The sequence below is a fragment of the Xenopus laevis genome, chromosome 1L (assembly GCF_017654675.1).
Source record: "Xenopus laevis strain J_2021 chromosome 1L, Xenopus_laevis_v10.1, whole genome shotgun sequence".
NCBI lineage: Eukaryota > Metazoa > Chordata > Amphibia > Anura > Pipidae > Xenopus > Xenopus laevis.
In genome coordinates this window covers 96,351,310-96,372,553 of record NC_054371.1, presented here as the reverse complement: position 1 = coordinate 96,372,553, position 21,244 = coordinate 96,351,310, and the positions used below count along the sequence as shown (strand labels likewise).

At 42.9% G+C, this 21,244-nt stretch overlaps 1 protein-coding gene across 1 annotated transcript in view; it reads left to right on the top strand.

Annotated features, from left to right (window-relative positions):
• The window catches only part of ctu1.L (cytosolic thiouridylase subunit 1 L homeolog), a gene marked incomplete at its 5' end in the record, with an annotated part of 35,275 nt that extends 23,904 nt beyond the window's left edge, over positions 1 to 11,371 (top strand). The window contains 1 exon segment of the mRNA NM_001096894.1: positions 10,413 to 11,371. Coding sequence (NP_001090363.1) covers positions 10,413 to 10,942 — 530 coding nt within the window. The 3' untranslated portion in view covers positions 10,943 to 11,371.
• Positions 11,372 to 21,244: the final 9,873 nt, after the last annotated feature.

Here is a 21,244-nt window from a genome sequence, read left to right as displayed (position 1 = left end):
GGACTGTAGCATGGCAGTGGGCAGGGTTTTCCTTCCCTACTAGGGGGTATTGTCTCCAGTCGTTGAGATGGGTGCGGGGGGACCCGGATGGACTTTTATTGTACTTCCTGTGTCGCCTTCCGGCGGGGGATTTACCCCCCCCTTATTGGCCCACTGCCATGCTACAGTCCAGGAAATGAAAATCACGGTAAGTATGTTAAGATTTTCTGTTACCTTCTACTGCTAAATTGTCTGGCATACACATTGCCGTATGTACTTAAAGGAAAACTATACCCCCCCCCAAACAATGTAGGTCTCTATAAAAAGATATTGCATAAAACAGCTCATATGTAAAATCCTGCTTCATGTAAATAAACCATTTTCAGAATAATATACTTTTCTAGTAGTATGTGCCATTGGGTAATCATAAATAGAAAATTGCCATTTTAAAAAATAAGGGCCGCCCCCTGGGATCATAGGATTCACTGTACTCACAAACTCACATGACTTGGGGCAGCTGGGAAATTGACAATATGTCTAGCCCCATGTCAGATTTCAAAATTGAATATAAAAAAATCTGTTTGCTCTTTTAAGAAATGGATTTCAGTGCAGAATTCTGCTGGAGCAGCACTATTAACTGATTCATTTTTAAAACATTTTTTTCCCATGACAGTATCCCTTTAATACCAACCCACTACCTCTTGGTATTCCGCCTCCCTGTACCTAACTTATTTTTAATGGTGACACACTGGACTTCTACTAATTTTATCAGTATTTATTAAAAGTTACGTTTTAACATGCCGTGTATATACACATAACTGAGTTTTTGGTCTAGGGTGGATGGGAAGGTGCAATTCGTACGGTCATTTCTTTTCCTTCTCTTCTAATATAGTTTTTTTATAGTGAGAGATGTGGAAGACAGGCTTATACATTAGATAGCAGTTGGATGGCTTTTTAGCAAGTGAGGAAATACAGGGTTATGGAAGATAGCTCATAGTACCAGTTGATCCAGGGACTAGTCAGGAAGGATTTCCCCCCTCTGAGGCAAATTGGAGAGGCTTCAAATGGGGATTTTACCTTCCTCTGGGTCAACTAGCAGTTAGGCAGGTTAAAAAAAAAAAGGTAACCGTTTGAACTCGACATTTTTTTTTACAACCTAACTTACTTTGTTACATACAAATGACCAGTACCGGTACAAAAGGTGAGGAAGGCCCTGTGCAAAAGAGCTTACAATCTAAAGGGGAAGGGAATGAGACACTGGGAGTGGGCAAGATCAGAAATAAGCAGGTGAGAGATGTAGCATATGGAATTGCATTTGTTAGCTAAACAGAGTAAGGGTAGGCTTCTTTAAAGGACCAGTAACATAAAAAATTTTTTAAAAAAAATTCGTTAGTACACATCAAAAAAAAAACCACCAACACAAATTATACTTTAAAATCACAAAGCCTTTATTAAGAAATAACTTACAGAAACTGCACTTCCTGTCCTGTTCAGAAAGGGCGACCATCGATCCTGCTGGGCTCAATTTCTTCTCCTGGCTACTCTACTGCGTGTGAAGGAGCAACATGGATGCAATGCAGTTACTGCCTGGCAGCCTCCTCCTCCTGTACTATAGCTAGTGTTGCTGGTGATGAGAAACGGCCGCTGCTGCTGCTCCTACAGCTGACATTGTTCCGCTGTTCCCTCCACCGCTTCTTCCTGGGTTAAGGCAGCCGCTCCGGCACTTCCATTTAGTTGAGCAGGAGAAGGGAGTGTGCGTGCTGCTCCCCCCAGCCATCCCGCTTTACATTTCTCAGCCGAAGGAACCATTCTGGGCAGTCTTGTTCTGAAGCTGCAGCCCCCAGTGAGCCGGGAGAGAGAGGCTGTGAAATGTGAAGCAGGCCGATGCCGATCATCCATCATTCTGGTCAGGGGATCTGGCTGGGGGGAGCAGCGAGGAGGAGGGAAGCCGATGCCGATCATTCTGGTCAGGGGATCTGGCTGGGGGGAGCAGCGAGGAGGAGGGAAGCCAATGCACGGGGAAGGAGAGAAGAGCCTGAGACACTGCTGCTGCTGGATGTCAGGAGGATGCCTGTCAGTGAATAGCCAGGAAGGAGAAATCGATCACTGCAGTATGGATGGTCGCCTTTTTTTTTTTTTTATGTTACTGGTCCTTTAAATAAGAATTCCAGAGGAGGGTGCAGCCCTTGCAAAGTCTGTAATGTGAAGAGGTAATGAGAGAAGAGTTGAGGAGCATAGTAAGCTGTTGGGTGATTATCTAGAGATAACTTCAGAGATGTATTATAGGGCAGAGTTATGAAGTGCTTTGAAAGTCAGGGTCATTAGAATGAATTTTATTCTGAAAGGTAGTGAAAGCCAGTGCAGGGATTGGCAGAGTGGCATGGCAGAGGAGGAGAGGTTGCTGAGGTGTATAAGCCTGGCGGCAGAGTTCATTATGGACTGGAGAGGTGTGAGTCTCTGGTGGGTAAGGCCAATTAATATTGAGTTACGGTAGTCTAGACATGATATGATGAGAGGGTGAATAAGAGTTTTGGAAGCATCTTGGTTGATAAATGATAGTAGTTTGGATATTTTCCTTAGGTGAAAGTGGCATGATTTAATAAGTGACTGGATATGAGGAGTGAAGGACGGGAGAATCTAGGATAACCCTAAGGCATTGGGCCTGGGGAGATGGGGTGATGGTGATGGGGTTTTTCAGAATGGGGTAACTAGCATGATTTAGTTGAGAAGGTATGATTCCAGTTGAGAGTGAGACATTAAATAGATGAGTTAAGGTTTATATTAGACAGCGATTGGCATTGCGGAGAAGTTTGGAATGAATGGGATCAAGTGGGAAGTTAGTTATTGTGTATTCCGCAATATTATCCGTATAGTGTTGTGAAATGTAAAGTCCGCAATTTACCACAGCCAAGTAAAATGCTGCAACCAAGGTTCCCAGAGATGAAACGATTTATTCAGGTTATCCAGCCCAGAGACCGCAAATTATACAGAGATCTTTCAAAATGTGCCCACAGGTTATTCTTCCTTCCTCTCTCTCCCTCTTTTTCTTCTAATCCTTCTCTTCCTCTGCTTCCCTTTTAAACAGCCAAAAAACAGCTCTATTGTTATACTGTTTCTATGCCATTGACCAAAATGGGGAATGGTTCTGATTGGCTGATAACAAGTTAAACGGGAAAACCAGCTAATTGGTCCTTTTTACCAATAACAACTGTACAAACAGTTCCTCTTTGAAATGTAAAAGACCCTCTCCAGATGGTTTCTCGGGGTATGTCCCACCTATTTAACAAAGCATCCTATCTTATTTTTGCATTTTATTACAAGACAAGATGGGTCATAAAAACTCAGGAAATTACAATCCTTTGAAGTAGGCAGGAACTAAGAAATGTGTATTCATATATACATGGGTCTACATATATTACTACACTCCCCCACTTGGATCAGTTCTACTCAGAATTGATCCACAACATATACAAACATTTTTAAATTAAAAAGGCCACGCTTGACCCATCCTGTCTATCAAATTACTGTCCTGTCTCCCTTCTACCACTTGCCTCTAAACTCCTAGAGGGTATTCTGTTCTCCTGTATTACTAACTTTCTACACGCCCTTGATCTGTTGGACCCTCTGCAATCTGGTTTCCGGCCTGGTCATCTGGACTGCTTTGTGCAGAGTTACAAATGATCTTCAGGTTGCCAAAGCCAAAGGTCACTTCTCCATCCTTCTCCTCCTTGACCGATCATCTGCATTTGATACAGTTGATCACTCTCTCCTGATGCAGATTCTGTATTCACTTGGCATCTGTAACCAGGCTGCATCTTGGCTCTCTTCTTACCTTTCTAACCGATCATTCACTGTCTCCTATGATAACAAAACCTCATCTCCAGGGGGTGCCGCTGTTGTTCTCCCTGTACACTCTGTCTTTGGGAGATATCTCATCCGTTCATTTGGCTTTAATTATCATCTGTATGCTGATGATACCCAAATATATTTATCCTACCCTTCATTAACAGCTGAAACAGAGGCTCAAATCTCTGCCTCCTGGTTATCTCAAATTGGATGAACCAGTGCCACCTCAAACTTAACCTAACAAAAATTTAACTTATCATCTTTCCACCTAAGCCTGGCCCTACTCCCCTATTTACCATCTCTATTGATGGCATGCTCATTAATCCTATCAACTCTGCATGCTGTCTGGGGGTAATCTTTGACTCCTCTCTCTCCTTCTCTGATCATATTAACACCACTGTCAAAACCTGTCACTTTTTCTTACGCAATAATGCCCAAATCCATCCCTTCCTTTCACCTGATACATCCAAGACGCTCATGCATGCTCTCATCCTATCCAGACTAGATTACTGTAACCTTCTACTAACTGGCCTCCCTAACTCCCATCTCTCCCCGCTACAGTCTGTATTATACACTGCTGCCAGAATTATCCTCCTCTCATCCAAAAGGGTACAGTCCCCTCCGATGCTGAAGTCCTTATCATGGCTTCCTATAAAACAAAGAATATCTTATAAACGCCTCCTCATAACCTTCAAAGCCCTTTATTCCTCTGCACCTAACTACATCTCATCTCTTGTTTCTCTATATGTCCCTGCCCGAAACCTCCTCTCCTCTCAGAGCAACCGCTTGGTTGTACCCCCCACTTCTACTGCTGTTTCCCGTATCAAACCCTTCTCTCTTGCGACTCAAAGACTACCTCTGGGAGCACCTGGATAACACCTGAACTGGCACTTATATAACAGTGTAACAAACTGTAACCCACAGCACCTTAATACCCCTCTGAATTGTGTCTGTATGTTACATAGTAACATAGTAAGTAAGGTTGAAAAAAGACACATGTCCATTGAGTTCAACCTTTTTTTTTATTAACTACCTATCTGCCAGTTGATCCAGAGGAAGGCAAAAAAACCCATCTGAAGCCTCTCCAATGTGCCTCCAAGGGGGAAAAATTCCTTCTGACTCCAAAATGGACTAGTCCCTGGATCAACTTGTACTATGAGCTATTTCCCATAACCCTGTATTCCCTCACATGCTAAAAAGCTATCCAACCCCTTCTTAAAGCTATCTAATGTATCAGCCTGTACAACTGATTCAGGGAGAGAATTCCACATCTTCACAGCTCTCACTGTAAAAAACCCCTTCCGAATATTTAGGTGGAATCTCTCTTCTTCTAATCGGAATGTATGACCTTGTGTCAGCTGGAAAGACCTACTGGTAAATAAAGCATTAGAGAGATTATTATATGATCCCCTTATATATTTATACATAGTTATCATATCACCCCTTAAGCACCTCTTCTCCAGCGTGAACATCCCCAATTTGTCCACTCTTTCCTCATAACTAAGATTTTCAATACCTTTTACCAGCTTAGTTGCCCTTCTCTGTACCCTCTCTAATACAATAATGTCCTGTTTGAGTGATGGAGACCAAAACTGTACGGCATATTCTAGATGGGGCCTTACCAGTGCTCTATACAGTGGAAGAATGACCCCATCCTCCCTTGACTCTATGCCCCTTTTAATACAGCTCAAGACCTTATTTGCCCTTGATGATGCCGAATGGCATTGCTTGCTACAGCCAAGTTTATCATCTACAAGGACTCCAAGGTCCTTTTCCATAATGGATTTGCCTAGTGCAGTCCCATTAAGGGTATAAGTGGCTTGGATATTTTTACATCCCAGGTGCATGACCTTACATTTATCAACATTGAATCTCATTTGCCACTTAGCTGCCCAGATTGCCAGTTTGTCAAGATCATGTTGCAAGGATGCCACATCCTGGATGGAATAAATTGGGCTTGATAATTTTGTGTCATCTGCAAACACCGATACATTACTTACAACACCATCCCCCATTATCATTACTTTACCTAAACTAGCAGCCTTTTCTATTTGCATTAGGAGCTTTGTCTCTTCCTCCTCACTTACATTAGGGGGTCTATAGCATACACCTACAATTAATTTGCTGGATTCTTTACAATTGGTGAAGAACTCTACCCATACGACTTCTGCCCCCTCATTTTCTAACATAACCTCCTCCTTTATATGAGCTTTTAAATCCTGCCTAACATACAGACATACCCCTCCTCCCTTTCTGTTGCCTCTGTCCCTGCGAAACAAAGTATAGCCACTGATATTTACTGCCCAGTCATGCGACTCATTCAGCCATGTTTCGGCCACACCAATCACATCATATTTTCCTTCCAACACCAGCAGCTCCAGCTCTCCCATTTTACCAGTCAGACTTCTTGCATTTGTAAACATACATTTAATACTGGTACCATATTGAACATATGACATGTGTTCCTCCCTATCCTTAACAGTACCCCCAGCCAAATCTCCTCCCCCATTTTCCCTTTCTTTGCCCACTATTTCATCTAACCTGTCTTCCACTGAATCTTTTACTGAACCCTCCCCCCCCACACCTAGTTTAAAATCTCCTCCAACCGTCTAGCCATCTTCTCTCCCAAAACAGCTGCCCCATCATCATTGAGGTGCAGCCCATCCCTAGCAAAGAGCCTGTAGCCGACTGAGAAATCAGCCCAGTTCTCCAAAAACCCAAAACCCTCCTCCCTACACCAATCTTTCAGCCACGCATTAATCTCCCTACGCTCCCATTGTCTCCTTAGTGTTGCTCGTGGCTCAGGTATTATCTCTGAGAAAATTACCTTGGAAGTCCTCGCCCTCAGCTTTGCACCTAGTTTTTTAAAATCATTTTTGAGGACTTCACCACCTACTCTAACTTTGTCATTGGTACCTATGTGTACCAAGACCGCTGGGTCTTCCCCAGCCCCTCCCAATAATCTGTCCACTCGTTCCACCACATGCCGAACCCTAGCACCAGGCAAGCAGCAAACTGTTCGGCATGTAGGGGCCTTGCAACAGATTACCCTATCCACCTTTCTTATAATTGAATCCCCTATAACTAGAACCTGCCTTTCCTTCTTTGCACTCCACCCACCACCCGTATTAGAGTTACCCTCCCATTTAGACTGTAAGCCCTACGGAGTTGTACTTTACATCTGCAAATATGCAGCAATAACATCAATATTCTGAGTATATATTCATATGTACTTTTTCTAAAGTTGGAAAGTCCCAAAAAAACGCTGGCGTCTTTTCCTTTTTTAAGGGTGATAGGCTGAAAAAGATCGTAAATTTAAAATTTTTTTGGGGGTACCCTCCCTCCCCCCTACATTTCCTAACATATGGCACCTAAACTATACAGTGGGCACATGTGTAGGGCAATATAACACCTCTATTTTATTTTATGAAGCTTTCCCAGGCTTGTGTAGTGTAATGTATTTGCTGCTACATATACGTCCATAATACTTTAACATGGGTCGTATGCAAATTAGGCATGGCTAGCGTAACTTCACTTTCCTTGATGAATTAACGCTAGCGCAACTTCGCTACCGTTCGCCTCCCTGAGCGCAACTTCGGATATTATTGAATTAGCGGCGCCCTGGCGAAACTTCACCTGGCGAAGTGCGGCGCAGCCTGCGCTAGCGCAACTCCGCAGGTTAGTGAATTTGCCCCCAGGGGTCTACTAAACAGTTTGATGTCCAATATGCATAGATTTACCAAACTATATGGCATACAGAAACCCTCAAATCCAAATAGTACATATGAAATTTCACGTATGACACTACAACATAAGCACCCAATGAGACCCCCTAACAGTATTGAGACCCTAGAAAACCATATATTTTCCGAAAGTACACATTCTGACAAATCTAAAGCAGGTAATTGCATCTTTCTACTGCAAACTACCAAACCACAAAGCAATGCTAAACATAACGCTTTTTATGAGATTTCTAAAAATCGTCACAAAGCTTGCATTTTACCCCATTATATACCCCACATTTCGTAACGTACCGGTAAAAGGCATCCTATATATATAAACGCCAGGGGTTTACAGCTTGATGCCCTATATGCATAAATAAACCAAACTGTATCGCGCACAGGGACCCCCAAATGGATATATATAGCAGACAAAATTTCCATGGGCAAAACAGAGTTACATAGAACAGAGCAAAATGCAATAAAATCACTAAAATCCAACAAGCCACAAAAATCTATGCTTTTTTTTTTCCGCCTAGTGTAATCAGCAGTCTGAATCACAGTTTGAATATTTTAGCATGGCCAAATAGGTTTTACAGACATAAATAAGCAAATAACACCTATGCATAGCGGAAAATGCAATAAAATGGCTAAACATATAATAAAATGGCTAAAAATGCACCGAAAAATGACCAAAATTGTAGTATAATCACCAAAATAACATACAAAAGGTATTGCGCAGTACAGTTAGCAAATATGCTATTCGCAATGGAAATAAAATGTTTTTTTTTTTCAGGCAAATAAACAAACAATGTGAGTATATGCGTGTGTACAAATCGCCAAAATTTGTTATGTGTGTGTGACTGCTTTGAGTGTGTGTGACCCCCCTGATCTCCATAAAATGTTTGTCTAAATGTAAGCGTGTGTTGGTGTGTAACACTGACCTCGGGTAGAAGCTTGAAAATCTGTCTGGAGGGGCATCGCCCAGAATCTGATAAGGCGGTACTGGGGATCCAGGGAGAGCTGGCAGCAGCAGGACACGTATAGATTTCACATGCCTGCTGCTGCCATGGGCCACCTGGGCGATCGCACCCCAGGGACCACTCGTTGAAAAAGCTGCTCCTCCACTCCCGAACCCGGAAGTGCAGCAGAACGTAGACATTTCATCACCTTTATCCACAGAACATAGATTCTATGTTCTGTGGCACTTAAAAGGTTAAAAGACCACACCGACAGCGCTGCTTTGGGACTTCAACTTCGGCTCCTTTTGTGGCTTCCGGTCTGTTTCGGCGGCTTCTGCGCTGTCAAGGGGGGCCCGGCTATTTCACAAAGTACAGCACAGCCTCTCCCCCCCCTTTGGGCCCTGTACAATAGTACCCCTGTGCCCCCTGATGGCAGCCCTAGCCCCTAACAACAATTACCAAATGCTGACAAACCCCCAAAACAAACCCTACCAGGCTCATTTCAAACAGGTAGTGTAGGGTGCCTGCCCACACAGGGAGCCTAGGGCAGGCAGAGTATGGCACACACAGGGAGCCTAGGGTAGGCAGAGTATGACACACAGTGAGCATAGGGCAGGCCGAGTATAGCACACAGTGAGCATAGGGCAGGCAGAGTATAGCACACAGGGAGCCTAGGGCAGGCAGAGTATAGCACACAGGGAGCATAGGGTAGGCAGAGTATGGCACACACAGGGAGAATAGGGTAAGGCAGAGTATGGCACGCAGTGAGAATAGGGCAGGCAGAGTATGGCACGCACAGGGAGCATAGGGCAGCCAGAGTATGGCACACAGGGAGCCTAGGGCAGGCAGAATATGGCACACCCAAGGAGCATAGAGCAGGCAGAGTACTGGCTAGGAAGCTGACACACTACCCTGTTTCCCATCCAAGCAAACTGCCAACATGAATGAGGATACTGTTCAAGTACAGTACATCTATTACTAAGCCTTTGTCATTGTGGCTTAGGAAAGCTAAAGTTATATTTATTATTTTCATCAAGAGGCTATAAAGTATAAGGTAAATTTGCATATATAAAATCTGAAACAACTTTACCAGTTCAAAAATAAAAACATCCTTTGGTAATTCTAAAACAAAATCAAGAGTTAAACTACATGAACCAAAAAAACTAAAAAACGAACTTCTCCAAAGACAACCTCTCCCAACATAGAAGCTCTTAAATCTGATTTGATTATTTTTAGTGCTTGTATATCTCAATTTGCATAAAATTCAGATGAACTTCACACTTGTGAAACAGCTGCACATTGTGCTTTAATCTTAAAGTAGAGAAGTCCTTTATTATGAGTTATCTGTGAAATAGGACATTGCATACTGTATTTTTTATTGTAATATGTTATTAGTCGGTACATTTTTGTCGACTCAGTCTAAAGATACCCAAAATTGCTTCAGACTCCTTCTTTAAAGCTCTGCAAAGATGTGGGTGTAACCGTTTGACTGTCTTTCACGTGGGTAAAAGACAGCTGTATCGTAGTGGTGCTTTATATTATTGTGCCACACTTTCTCGCTCATTAAGGAGACTGAGAAAACTGCAGAAAATGCAACATACAAAGCAAAGCTGATTTAGTGATTCTCTGTCGTTTGTGTTGATGTTTTTTGCAATTATTTCTTACATCTCCACTCTCTCCAATTACTTTATATGCCCCTGGAGAGCATTCCAGTGCATTGCATATAGTTTGCCGTTACGGTAGGGCTCGATTTGTAAAATTTCCTTATTTTAGAATAGTTGTGTCTACCTGTAATATATGCCAGTAAAGCAGCCTATTATTTTTGTTATAATGCATCCAGTTCATATACCATATGGTCATTTCTGCAACAAAGTAATCACTTTCCTGACTTCACTTCTATTCACAGGGCACAATGCTGATGACATAGCAGAGACTGTGTTGATGAATTTCTTGAGAGGAGACATTGCACGACTGAGGCGTTGCACAGCTATAACCACAGGCAGTGAGGGTGCCATACCAAGATGCAAGCCTTTAAAGTATACTTATGAGAAAGAGATTGTGCTATATGCTTACTTCAAGAAACTGGACTACTTTTCTACAGAGTGTATTTACTCTCCTAATGCCTACCGTGGCCATGCCAGAGTCTTTCTTAAAGACCTGGAGGCCATTAGGCCAAGCTCCATCATCGACATTATTCACTCTGGGGAGAATTTATCTGTAAATGAGGATGTTAGAATGCCTGTGCAAGGGACTTGCACTCGCTGTGGCTATATATCCAGCCAGAGCCTCTGCAAGGCATGTGTGCTGCTGGAGGGTCTGAACCGTGGCCTACCTAAGCTGGGTATAGGAAAACACCATAAACTTCACCACAAACTGCTGTCACAGGAACCCCTGAGTGAGCAGGAGGAAAGGAAGCTGAGGGCAGTAGTTCATTAAAGTGTGTTAATTTACAAGAATTCAGACTCTTATTTTCTCCTTTTAAAATAAAATCCATTTTTTAAAACACACATTAACTTAATTTAGATTTCTTGACATACCTAGCATGAGTTTTGTTTTATAGCTAGATATACAGTGAAAAGCTCTTTATTACTTTGCATAACGATGGAACTTTTAGGTTATGTTTCCCCAAGGATAACAGTTCATATGATTATTCAGCAGGCCTTGATATCAGTAGGAGAGTACTAGGAGACTTTGAATTAAGTGGAAATAATTTATTTTGGTGCATGGCCAAAATCACAAGCAGTTGTGAAAAAAATCTCCATATATGAAAAATAGGTCGTACACTGCCACAGAATAATAGGCAGTATGCTCATGTTTTATGATTGATGCTTTCTAAGGAAAAAAATAAAACAATATTGTTGTTCATCAGTGTTGTAATTTGTGCTTGCAGGGTTTTTTTTTTTCAACAGCAGCCACTTGTGTTTTAATGAATCCATAAATATTGGTTTTACATTTTGAGTAGGTGTGCTCTATAGTTGGGGTTTTTTTAAAGGTGTTGCAGCTTAAGTAGCCCTTTAATTAAAATTCAGAAGAGCTAGAGCTTCTAATTAGAAAAAAAAAATATTTAAAACCCAAGTGAAAATCAGGCAGGATTATTTCTGAAGGATCCTCTTGCATCAATTTGGCTGCTGGCCCTTAAGGACTTGGAGAACAATTTTATTAAATGCATAGCAATTTGTAGGGCTTCTTAGAGGAGCAAGGATGTTATACAGTAAGGTTTGACCTCCAGTGGCAAAATTACTATGAAAAACATTAAAATGCTTGCTTAGCACTAAGACCTTCTATAATCACACTTTTTCAACAACATGGGAAAATTGTATCATACTTACCGTGATTTTCCTTTCATGGACAACTCCATGTCATTTAGTACGTATCGGGATAGCCCCGCCACAGTGCTCCTGTCAGAAGGACCCTCCCCAAAGTTTTAAAAGCCCAACCCCCCCCCCCCAATCCAGTGTTTCATAATAAGCTTCTAGAAACTACTGAAAAAGGTATTCAAACTATGACATGGAGTTGTCCATTAAAGGAAAATCATTTTAAGTATAGTTATATAGTTAGTTACATAGTTAAATTGGGTTGAAAAAAGACAGTCAATCAAGTTCAACCCCTCCAAATGAAAACCCAGCATCCATACATACACTCCTCCCTACTTTTTTTTTTTTTTTTTTTAAATTTTTATTTTTATTTCCTCCGGCAGTCAGCAATATCACATATCGAAAAGTATCCACCAAGAAGTTCACACATAGTGGTGGTAAGAACATGAGTGATATAACAGTTTTGAACATTAAGCATGTTTCCTTTGGAGAGAATAAGTGTCCTATAGGGCACCGAGGCAAAGGATAAAGATGTTCAACATTTCTAAACAAACACCGTGCGCTGTCATAATCCGAATTAGGTCGAGGTGGGGGTCAGTACTGGAAATGGAGGACGTACAATATGGGGGTAAACAAAAGAACAAAATCCCAGATAAAAGGAAATAGAAAAGGAGGGGAGGGAAGGAGGGGGGGGGGAGGTAGACAGGAGCTATACCCATTGTTATAGTCCGCTTCGTAGAGACGGTATAGTAAGGAGACAAGAAAAGAAGAAGGAAACACATTACATAGATAAACATCTAACCCTTAATGACACATCTCAGTAACTTAAGATTGCAAGCGGTTTCACAGAATGACTCAGATTGCACAATCGTGGTCTACGATGAGTATGATGGTTAGCCCATTTATAATCCCTTGTTCTCCCTTTATCCTATTGCTTTTTTTCTTTTACATTTGGCAGATATCAGTTAGTCGTGTCTCATGTAGTAAGATCAAGGTATTGTAACCAGGGGCGCCAGGTTGCCCAATGGTTTAACATTGTCTTATGGGAGTCTGAATGTGTTTCCTCAAATTTGCGGATCTCCTCCATTTCTCTTATCCACTCGGACACTGTGGGTGAGATGTTGCTTTTCCATTTGCGAGGGATCAGGATTTTTGCAGCATTAAGAGCGGTTTGTGTCAGGGATTTTTTGTATGAGGAGGCAGAATCTAGAGTATGGTGTAGAAGAGTAGCAGACGGCTCGGCGGGGATTTCCAAATGCAGTTCATTCTTACACAAGTCTAGTATCTGAGTCCAGAATGTCTGAATGAGTGGGCATTCCCAGAATATATGAAGCATTGTGCCTATTTGGCTTTTGCATCTCCAGCATTTGTCTGAAGTTCCAGGGAACATAACATGTAGTTTCGAGGGAGTATTGTACCAGAGAGAAAGTATTTTGTAGTTATTCTCCAAAATTCTGCAACTTCTAGGACCTTTAAGCGATTTTTCCAGAATATTTTCCCAGTCTTGTTCGGTTAAAGCGACATTCAGCACGCTCTCCCATTTCTTAAATCGTAGCAGGGGGGAATGTTTGGCATTGGTTGGACGCTGAAGTATTTGGTAGATAGCGGAGATGTTCCTGAGGGGTGGTGTGGAGTGGCGGCACAGATTCTCAAAGTCTGTATATAGCAAGGCACTAGCGGGACGGTTATGTACTTTTTTGTGTAGCTTGTAATTTGTTGGTACTTGAACCTTTCAGTGTCAGGGAGTGAAAAGGTGTTCTGTATTCGTTCCCAGGATGGCATGGTGCCTTTAGGACAGAGATGAAACAGTTGTGTCACCTTTCCATCTCGCCATTTATTAAAATAACCAGATTGTGTGCCTGGCGGAAACTCCTTGTTGTCTATTAGTGGAAGCAGAAGCGAGTGGTTAGTGGTTAGATTCAGTTTCATATGCACTGAATCCCATAAGTGCAAGCAATAGGATAGTAAAGGCTGAGGATCCTTTAGCTGTCTGGGCGTTTTAGGTGGGAGCCATGGAACCACTTTAAGTAAAGGTGTCACAAAAGTCTGCTCGATTTGTATCCATGCTTTGGAGTTTAAATGGTAAGTCCAGTCTATTATCCGAAGTAGGACACAGGCTAAGTGGTACAGTTTAAAATCCGGTAGGCCGATCCCCCCATCGGACCGTGAATAAGTCAAAGTTTTCAGTTTTATGCGTGGTTGCTTCCCATTCCAGACAAATTTACTAACCAGTCCATTGAGAGTGATGAAGAAGTTTTTAGGGGGTTGGAGCGGGAGCATCTGAAAGATGTACAGAAGTTTCGGTAGCGTGTTCATTTTGAGGGAGTTCACTCTGCCAAACCAGGACAAGGATTTGTTGGACCACAATGTGCAATCTTTTTTAATCGTCTGTAGAACGGAAGAGTAGTTAATACAAGCCCAGTTATTTACATCTTGTGTAAGAATAATACCTAAATATATCAATTTCTCCCGTTCCCATTTAAAGGGGAATTTGTCATTGAGGGCATTCGTCGTGGAGTGAGGCAAACTTATATTAAGGGCACTGGATTTCCCATAATTTATTTTAAAGTCACTTAGGTAGCCATATTCCTTAATCTCCTGTAGTAAATTAGGCAATGTGATAACCGGTTGTGTCAGGGTGAACAGTAGGTCGTCTGCGTAAGCGCAGATTTTATGTCTTGATGTGCCTGCGGATACCCCATGTATGTCAGCATTATTCCGTATTTTAGCTAGTAACGGTTCAAGGGTTAGTATGAACAGAAGTGGTGAGAGCGGGCATCCTTGCCTCGTCCCGTTTTGAAGTAAGATTGGATCAGAGAGTGTGTTGTTAATTTTAAGTTTAGCAGTAGGGTTATGGTACAGAGATTTTATCCAGGTCAGCATGTGTGGACCTATACCAATGTATGACAAACAATGGAACATAAAATCCCATCTTACCCGATCAAAAGCTTTCTCCGCGTCAGTTGATAGGAGGAACATGGGGATATTTTTGTGCTTAGCTATGGTGACTAGGTTGATAAGTTTATTAAGATTGTCTCTCGTTTCACGTTTCGGGAGAAAGCCGGCCTGGTCTAGATTGATAAATTGAGAAAGTCCTAATTTCATGCGATGAGCCAAGATTTTCGCGAATAATTTCACATCATTATTAATTAAGGATATTGGCCTGTAGCTGGCCGGTTGAGAAGGGTCTTTGTCTTTTTTAAGAATTAAGCTGATGTGGGCTTCTAAAGAGGACGGGGACCAGTGGTGGCCTAGGCGGATCATGTTATATGCTCTGCCCAAACCAGCGACTAGATGTGGTTGTAGAGTTTTAAAGAAGAGCATGGAGAACCCATCCGGGCCGGGACATTTACCTGAAGGAGAGGTTTTAATCGCCCATTCTATTTCACCTAGAGTTATATCTCGTTCTAAGGTTTGTAGCCAATCTGGATGTCCCTTAAGCATACCTGAGGAGTTTAAGTATTCTACATATGTAGTGGTCGTAGGTATCGCATTGTCTGAGGGTCGTTGTTGGTACAGGCGTTTGTAGAAGTCAGTTAGTGTTGTGTGGATGCCACTAGGTGTTATATGTATATTACCCTTCGAGTCTTTCATTTTAAATATATGAGTCTTATTTTCTTTCGCTTTGAGCGCTCTGGCTAGCAATTTGCCGCATTTGTTTCCATGATCGTAGTACATTTTTCTAAGTAGGAAGGTAGCTCTATCAGTTTCTTTTTGAATCAGTAGTTTAAGTTCCTGCCTAGCATTCGTTAAGTCAGATAGCGTTTGTGTGGCTCTAGTGAGTTTATGATGTTTATCTAGTTGCTGGATTTTAAGGATGAGAAGTTGTTTTTGCTTTTTCCTATCTTGTTTGATTTTTGCTCCTTGCTGAATTAAAATACCTCTGATAAAGCATTTGTAAGCTTCCCATTCAGGGATGGCAGAGCTAGCCGTATTCATATTTATTTGGAAATAATCCTTGGTAGCTGTTGAGATTGATTTGAGTACTTCTGGGTCTTTAAGTAGGCTATCATTTAATTTCCAAGTGAATTGTTTGGATCTTAAAAGGGGGATGTTTAGTCGCAAGACTACTGGAGAGTGATCGGACCAAGTAGTATTCTCTATTGAGGCGCCTCTTAAGTTGTCCAAACTGTTATGAGAGAGAAAAATATAATCAATTCTGTTGTGCGTGTTATGGCTGTGAGAGAAATGGGTATAGTCTTTACCTGTTGGGTTGTGGATTCTCCATGAGTCTAACACCTGAAGAAGTTGCAGCTGGAGTTTTATTTGCTTAATTTTCTTATAAGACATTGAGGCTTTTCCTGAAGAGCAATCGATTTTAGGATCTAGAGGGGTATTAAAATCACCTCCCATCACCAGAGTGCCTTCAGCGAACTCTAAAAGTCGGGTACAAATCTGTTCCATGACTTTAGTTTGTTCATTATTTGGCAGATAGATGGAGGCAAATGTGTATTTTGTGGAATGTAACGTCCCTTTGACAAAGGTAAAGTTGCCGTGGGTGTCATTTTTGATGCTATCCAATTGGAATTCCAGGGCGTCTGCTATTAGTACAGCCGTTCCCCTGACTTTTGTGGGCTGTGGTATGCTATGTATTATGTTTGAGAAGTGTTTATCGTACCATTTCGGGATGTGATCTGTCTTGTAGTGAGTCTCCTGTATTAGAGCCACGTGGATTTTTTGGGCTTTAATTTCTTGCAGTAAGGCCTTTCTCTTCCATGGGGAGTTCAGGCCGTTCGCATTAATAGTGTAAATATTCAGTGCCTGAGTTTGTGAATGTGTCATGGCGGAAACTGGTGTCCTGTCACATAAAAAAAAAAAAAAAAAAAAAAAAGGGGGGGGGGGAGGAGGTGGGAGGTAGAGAGAAACTAAGGGGAGCTGAGTTGGTGTAGATTGAGCTACAGCTCAAGTGTAGAATAAACCACTAATAGGTCAGTCTGACCTATTACTTGAAAAAGGGGTGGTGTGGGGTATTACCTCCGAAAAAGGGGGGTGGAGGATACGAGAAAGTGTTACGGTGGTAGTCTGCCTCTGCTCCGCCACAAGTCTAATTATAGTGTGTGCAGTTGTGCCGGTTTGATATGGTCAGGGTAAGGGACTGTCATACGGGAGGGGAGGGTACCTGTCAAAGTTAACTCTGTCTCACAGTCTCAGCAAGTCTCAACACAACATGAAAATGAAAGCAAGGAAATGCATATAGTAACCTTACACTTGTGTGGGAGATGTATTCCGGGGAGAGCCGCCACGACGCCACCGCATCTAGTATACACTATGTTTGACATAAGCACATGAAGCACTACGGTCTTAGTTTAGCGACGTACGTATAAGCATACAGCCAAGGCAAAATCTGGAAGTCTCTAAATTATACACTGTCTCTTTTGCCCTATACCGCTAAATGAATAGCTGGGTGTTATAAGTAATACCTAACGGCGACCCGTCCGCGGCAGCTCCCCCCGGCGCACAACAATCTGCAAAACGTCCAAATGTCGCGGGATGAGACAATTCCCACGTAGTTCCTAAGTATAATAGGAGAGAACATTAAACAAATCAAACATTAGAGCATGACATAAAAACACTGCCTGGATAGGCAAACTTCGATAACCTGTAAGCTATAAGCTGAGAATTTCGCGTTATTAAGTTCCTAGGCCGACTGTAGTGGATTGTGCTGTTGCATCAATATTAGGAAGGGATTAGTGTACCTCTCCTTCCCGCTTAGCCTGGTCTGCAGCAATATTAGGAAGGGATGAGTGCAACTGTCCTTTCCACTTAGCCTGGTCTGAGATTTGATCCGTTCACCTGTTAAGGTTGCTTCTTTTGAGGTGGCATCGGTTTAGCTGGAGAGTGAGTAGGAAAGCGTTTCCTCCACTGTTTGGATGGGGTGGATTTGCCTCTATTATATTGGCTGGTGGAGGAGCCCAACACTGGGTTAGGTGACTCCTCGTCGGCTGTGCCCAGAACATAATTTCGCCAATCTAGGAGATCCAGTGGTCTGATGTCCAGCTGTTGACAAAAAGTTGTGGCATCTGCAGGGTATCTTAGTGCATACGTTTTCCCGCCCTTATGAGCTAGCAGGGCGAAGGGGAATCCCCATTTGTAAGAGATACCCTGCTCCCTTAATATGGCGGTGAGAGGTTTGAGTAATCTGCGCTGCATAACTGTGGAGGCAGATAGGTCTTGATAAAGGTTAATGACATTGTCCTCAAAGTGTATACCTTCAGCATTGCGTGCCTTTTGTAGAATGTGTTCCTTTATCTCAAAGCGCGCTAGGCAGCACAGGACATCTCTAGGCATATTACCCCTCATACTGCCCACTCTGTGTATACGTTCGATCTCAATCACAGGGGGTTCTTTTAAGTCCAGCACATCGTTGAACAATTTAATGGCCAGCTCCCTTAGGTCCTCATTTAGGATGCTCTCAGGGATCCCTCTAATGCGGATGTTACACCGCCTGCTCCTATTCTCCAGGTCCTCTGTGTGGCGTCTTAAATCTAGGATGGCCTGATCATGCTTGTGTAGTGTTTTGTGATTGTTCTCTGTAGCTGCCCCTGCTTGCGCTACTTTATCCTCAAGTTCTTCTAGCGTGTCGCGTACAGCCGACAACTCTTGCTTGAGAACTGCTGTCTCAGTTTGTATAGCCTGTTTAAGCTCTACGCCGAAGGCCTGAAGGTCAGCCTTGCTGGGCATTTGAGCCATGATCTGTATTATTCCCTCCAGGTTGCCGCTTACCTCCGGGTTGTGGTTTGGGCCTTCCTGCGGGACAGTGACCTCCTCGTGGCTGTCCGCCATATTGGCTTCATCCGGCGGATCGGGCCGTTCCTGTGATTTCGGGAAGAACTGCTGGATACCGCTCGCGGATGAGGTCTCCTTGTTCTTCATGGTGTTACCGGTAGGATTGGGCTTAGTTAGCTTCCCCATTTGTGCTGAAATTTTTTCTAAAAGTGTCCCAAAAACCGGGTTTATAGTGACTTGTGGCGGGAGCTCAGCAGAAGTGCGTCTTACTCTCTCGCCATGCGGCCACGCCCCCCTACTTTTTTTTTTTAAAGTTTTTATTTAACAATTTTTTATTTAACATAACAAACATTTGCAATGTCTCACATCAGTACAATCACTTTGGGTCATTAAGTGCATAATTATACACAAGTAATAAACAAACTTCTTCATATATATATATATCATAAATCTTCATGACTGGAGTCATGGAAGCGGTGTACGGGAAGGCAGAGTGTGGACCCCTATATAAGTGGTTAGCCAGGGCCTCCATCGAGGAGGCACTCGCCGCCTCAACCATCAGGGCTGGATTATTCAGGTCCGGCACTAGCCACCAGCGGGCATATACCAGTTGAGAGGCATGATAACAAAGCAAAAAATTTGGCAGTGCTAAACCTCCCTTCGAAGTTGGGGATTGAAGAGCTGCTGAACTAATGCGGCGAGCCTTATCCGCCCAAATAAAAGAGCTGGTAACTTTGTCTATTTGTTTGAACCATCGTTGGGGTAAATAAATCGGGGCATTATGTAATTTATAGAGGAATTTCGGCAAGAAGATCATTTTGACAATGTTGGCTCTCCCCACTAAAGAGAGAGGCAAATTGACCCAAGAGGTAGTTTTCCTGCGGTATTCCTGGAGAACCGGTTCCAGGTTATCCCGTATATAGTTAGCAGGGTCTCTGGAGACGATTACTCCCAAGTATTTAAACGAGGTGGTCCATTTCAATTGAGATGGAGTTTTGTCCTGAGTGGCAATTTCATCAGTTGGGAAGATAGTGGATTTCTCCCAATTTACTCTGAGCCCCGAATATGTCCCATATTTGTTTACCACTTGAAGCAGGGTGGACAAGGATGCCTCAGGATCAGCTAAATGCACCAACATGTCATCGGCATACAGGGATGTCTTTTCCTCTAGCTGGCCCTTTTTCATGCCTACAATTTCCCTATTATTACGGATCTGAATAGCCAGGGGTTCTATAGCTAGCGCAAACAAAGAAGGAGACAGAGGGCATCCCTGCCTCGTACCTCTATGTAGCTCGAAGATCTGTGAGAGATATGAGTTAACTCTAACTTGGCTCACTGTGCTTTGTAAATCGCCTTCACCCACCTAATAAATCCATCACCAATACCAAAGCGGGCTAGTACCTCCCAAAGGTAAGCCCACTCAACTGTGTCAAATGCTTTGGCTGTATCAAGGGAGACTACGACTCTGGAACCTTTATTATCATGATGTGTTTGCATATTTGAATATAAACGCCTAATATTGACATCAGTAGCTCTCCCTGGCATAAAGCCAGTTTGGTCTGGGTGGATAAGATTTTCAATTACCAATTTAAGTCGGGAAGCAAGAACTTTGGTGAAGATCTTGACGTCTGCATTAAGCAATGAGATGGGGCGGTAGGAGTCACAACACTGATCAGGCCTGCCTTGCTTTAATAAAACCGTTATCACCGCCTGAGTACAAGAGTATGGAATTTCACCCGTAACTGTGGTGGTGTTCCAGAGAGAGGCGAGAATTGGAGCAAGAGATTTTGTGTTTGCCTTATACCACTCAATTGGGATTCCATCAGGGCCAGGGGACTTGTTGTTAGGGAAACTAGCTATAGCGTCAGCAATTTCTTCCTTAGCTATGGGGGCATCGAGGGCTATCGTTTGTTCCAAAGTCAGTTTAGGGAATGGTATGGGAGCTAGGTACTCCGGTAGTCCTGGGCTAGAATCCATTCTAGAGCCATATAATTCCTTATAGTACTCCCCAAAAGCATTCGCTATGGCCTGTGGGTCCTGTATCTCTTCACCCAAGGGCAGGACTAACCTAGGGACGTCAGTCACTTCTTGTGGCTCCTTGACTAACATCGCTAATAACTTCCCACTCTTATCCCCCCTGTCATACCAAGCTGCCCGTCTGTTTATTTCAAATTGAGAAAATTTATCAGTGAGCAGGAGGTCAATGTTTCTTTGCGCGAGCATCATAGCCTTTCTGTGCGATAAACTGTCTTCCCGACTTAGGTTTCCCTCAGCTGTTTGGAGATCAGATTTGGCTCTGTCAAGTCCCACCTCTATCTTATTGAGTTCCCTTTTTATGAGGGAGACATAAGTTCCCCTAGTCCATGCCTTTCAAGTATCCCATACCACTGTGTCCCTTGCTGTATCAGTGTTGGTATCCCAAAATTCTGTGAGCAAAGGCTGGAAGCTCTCCTGAATGGACTGGTTATGTACCCATTTAGGGGCCAACCGCCAACTGCACGCCTGCCCAGGCCCTGGAAATGCAAGAGTTAATTGAAGACGTGCATGGTCTGAGCAAACCCGGGGCAGGTATTCAGCCGAAAGCGTGAGACGAAGAGCCTCCTTGTTTACTAGGGCTAAGTCTATACGGGATAAGGCCGACGTTGCTATTGTGAAACAGGAATACTGTCTAGCAGTGGGATGCTTAGATCTCCAGACA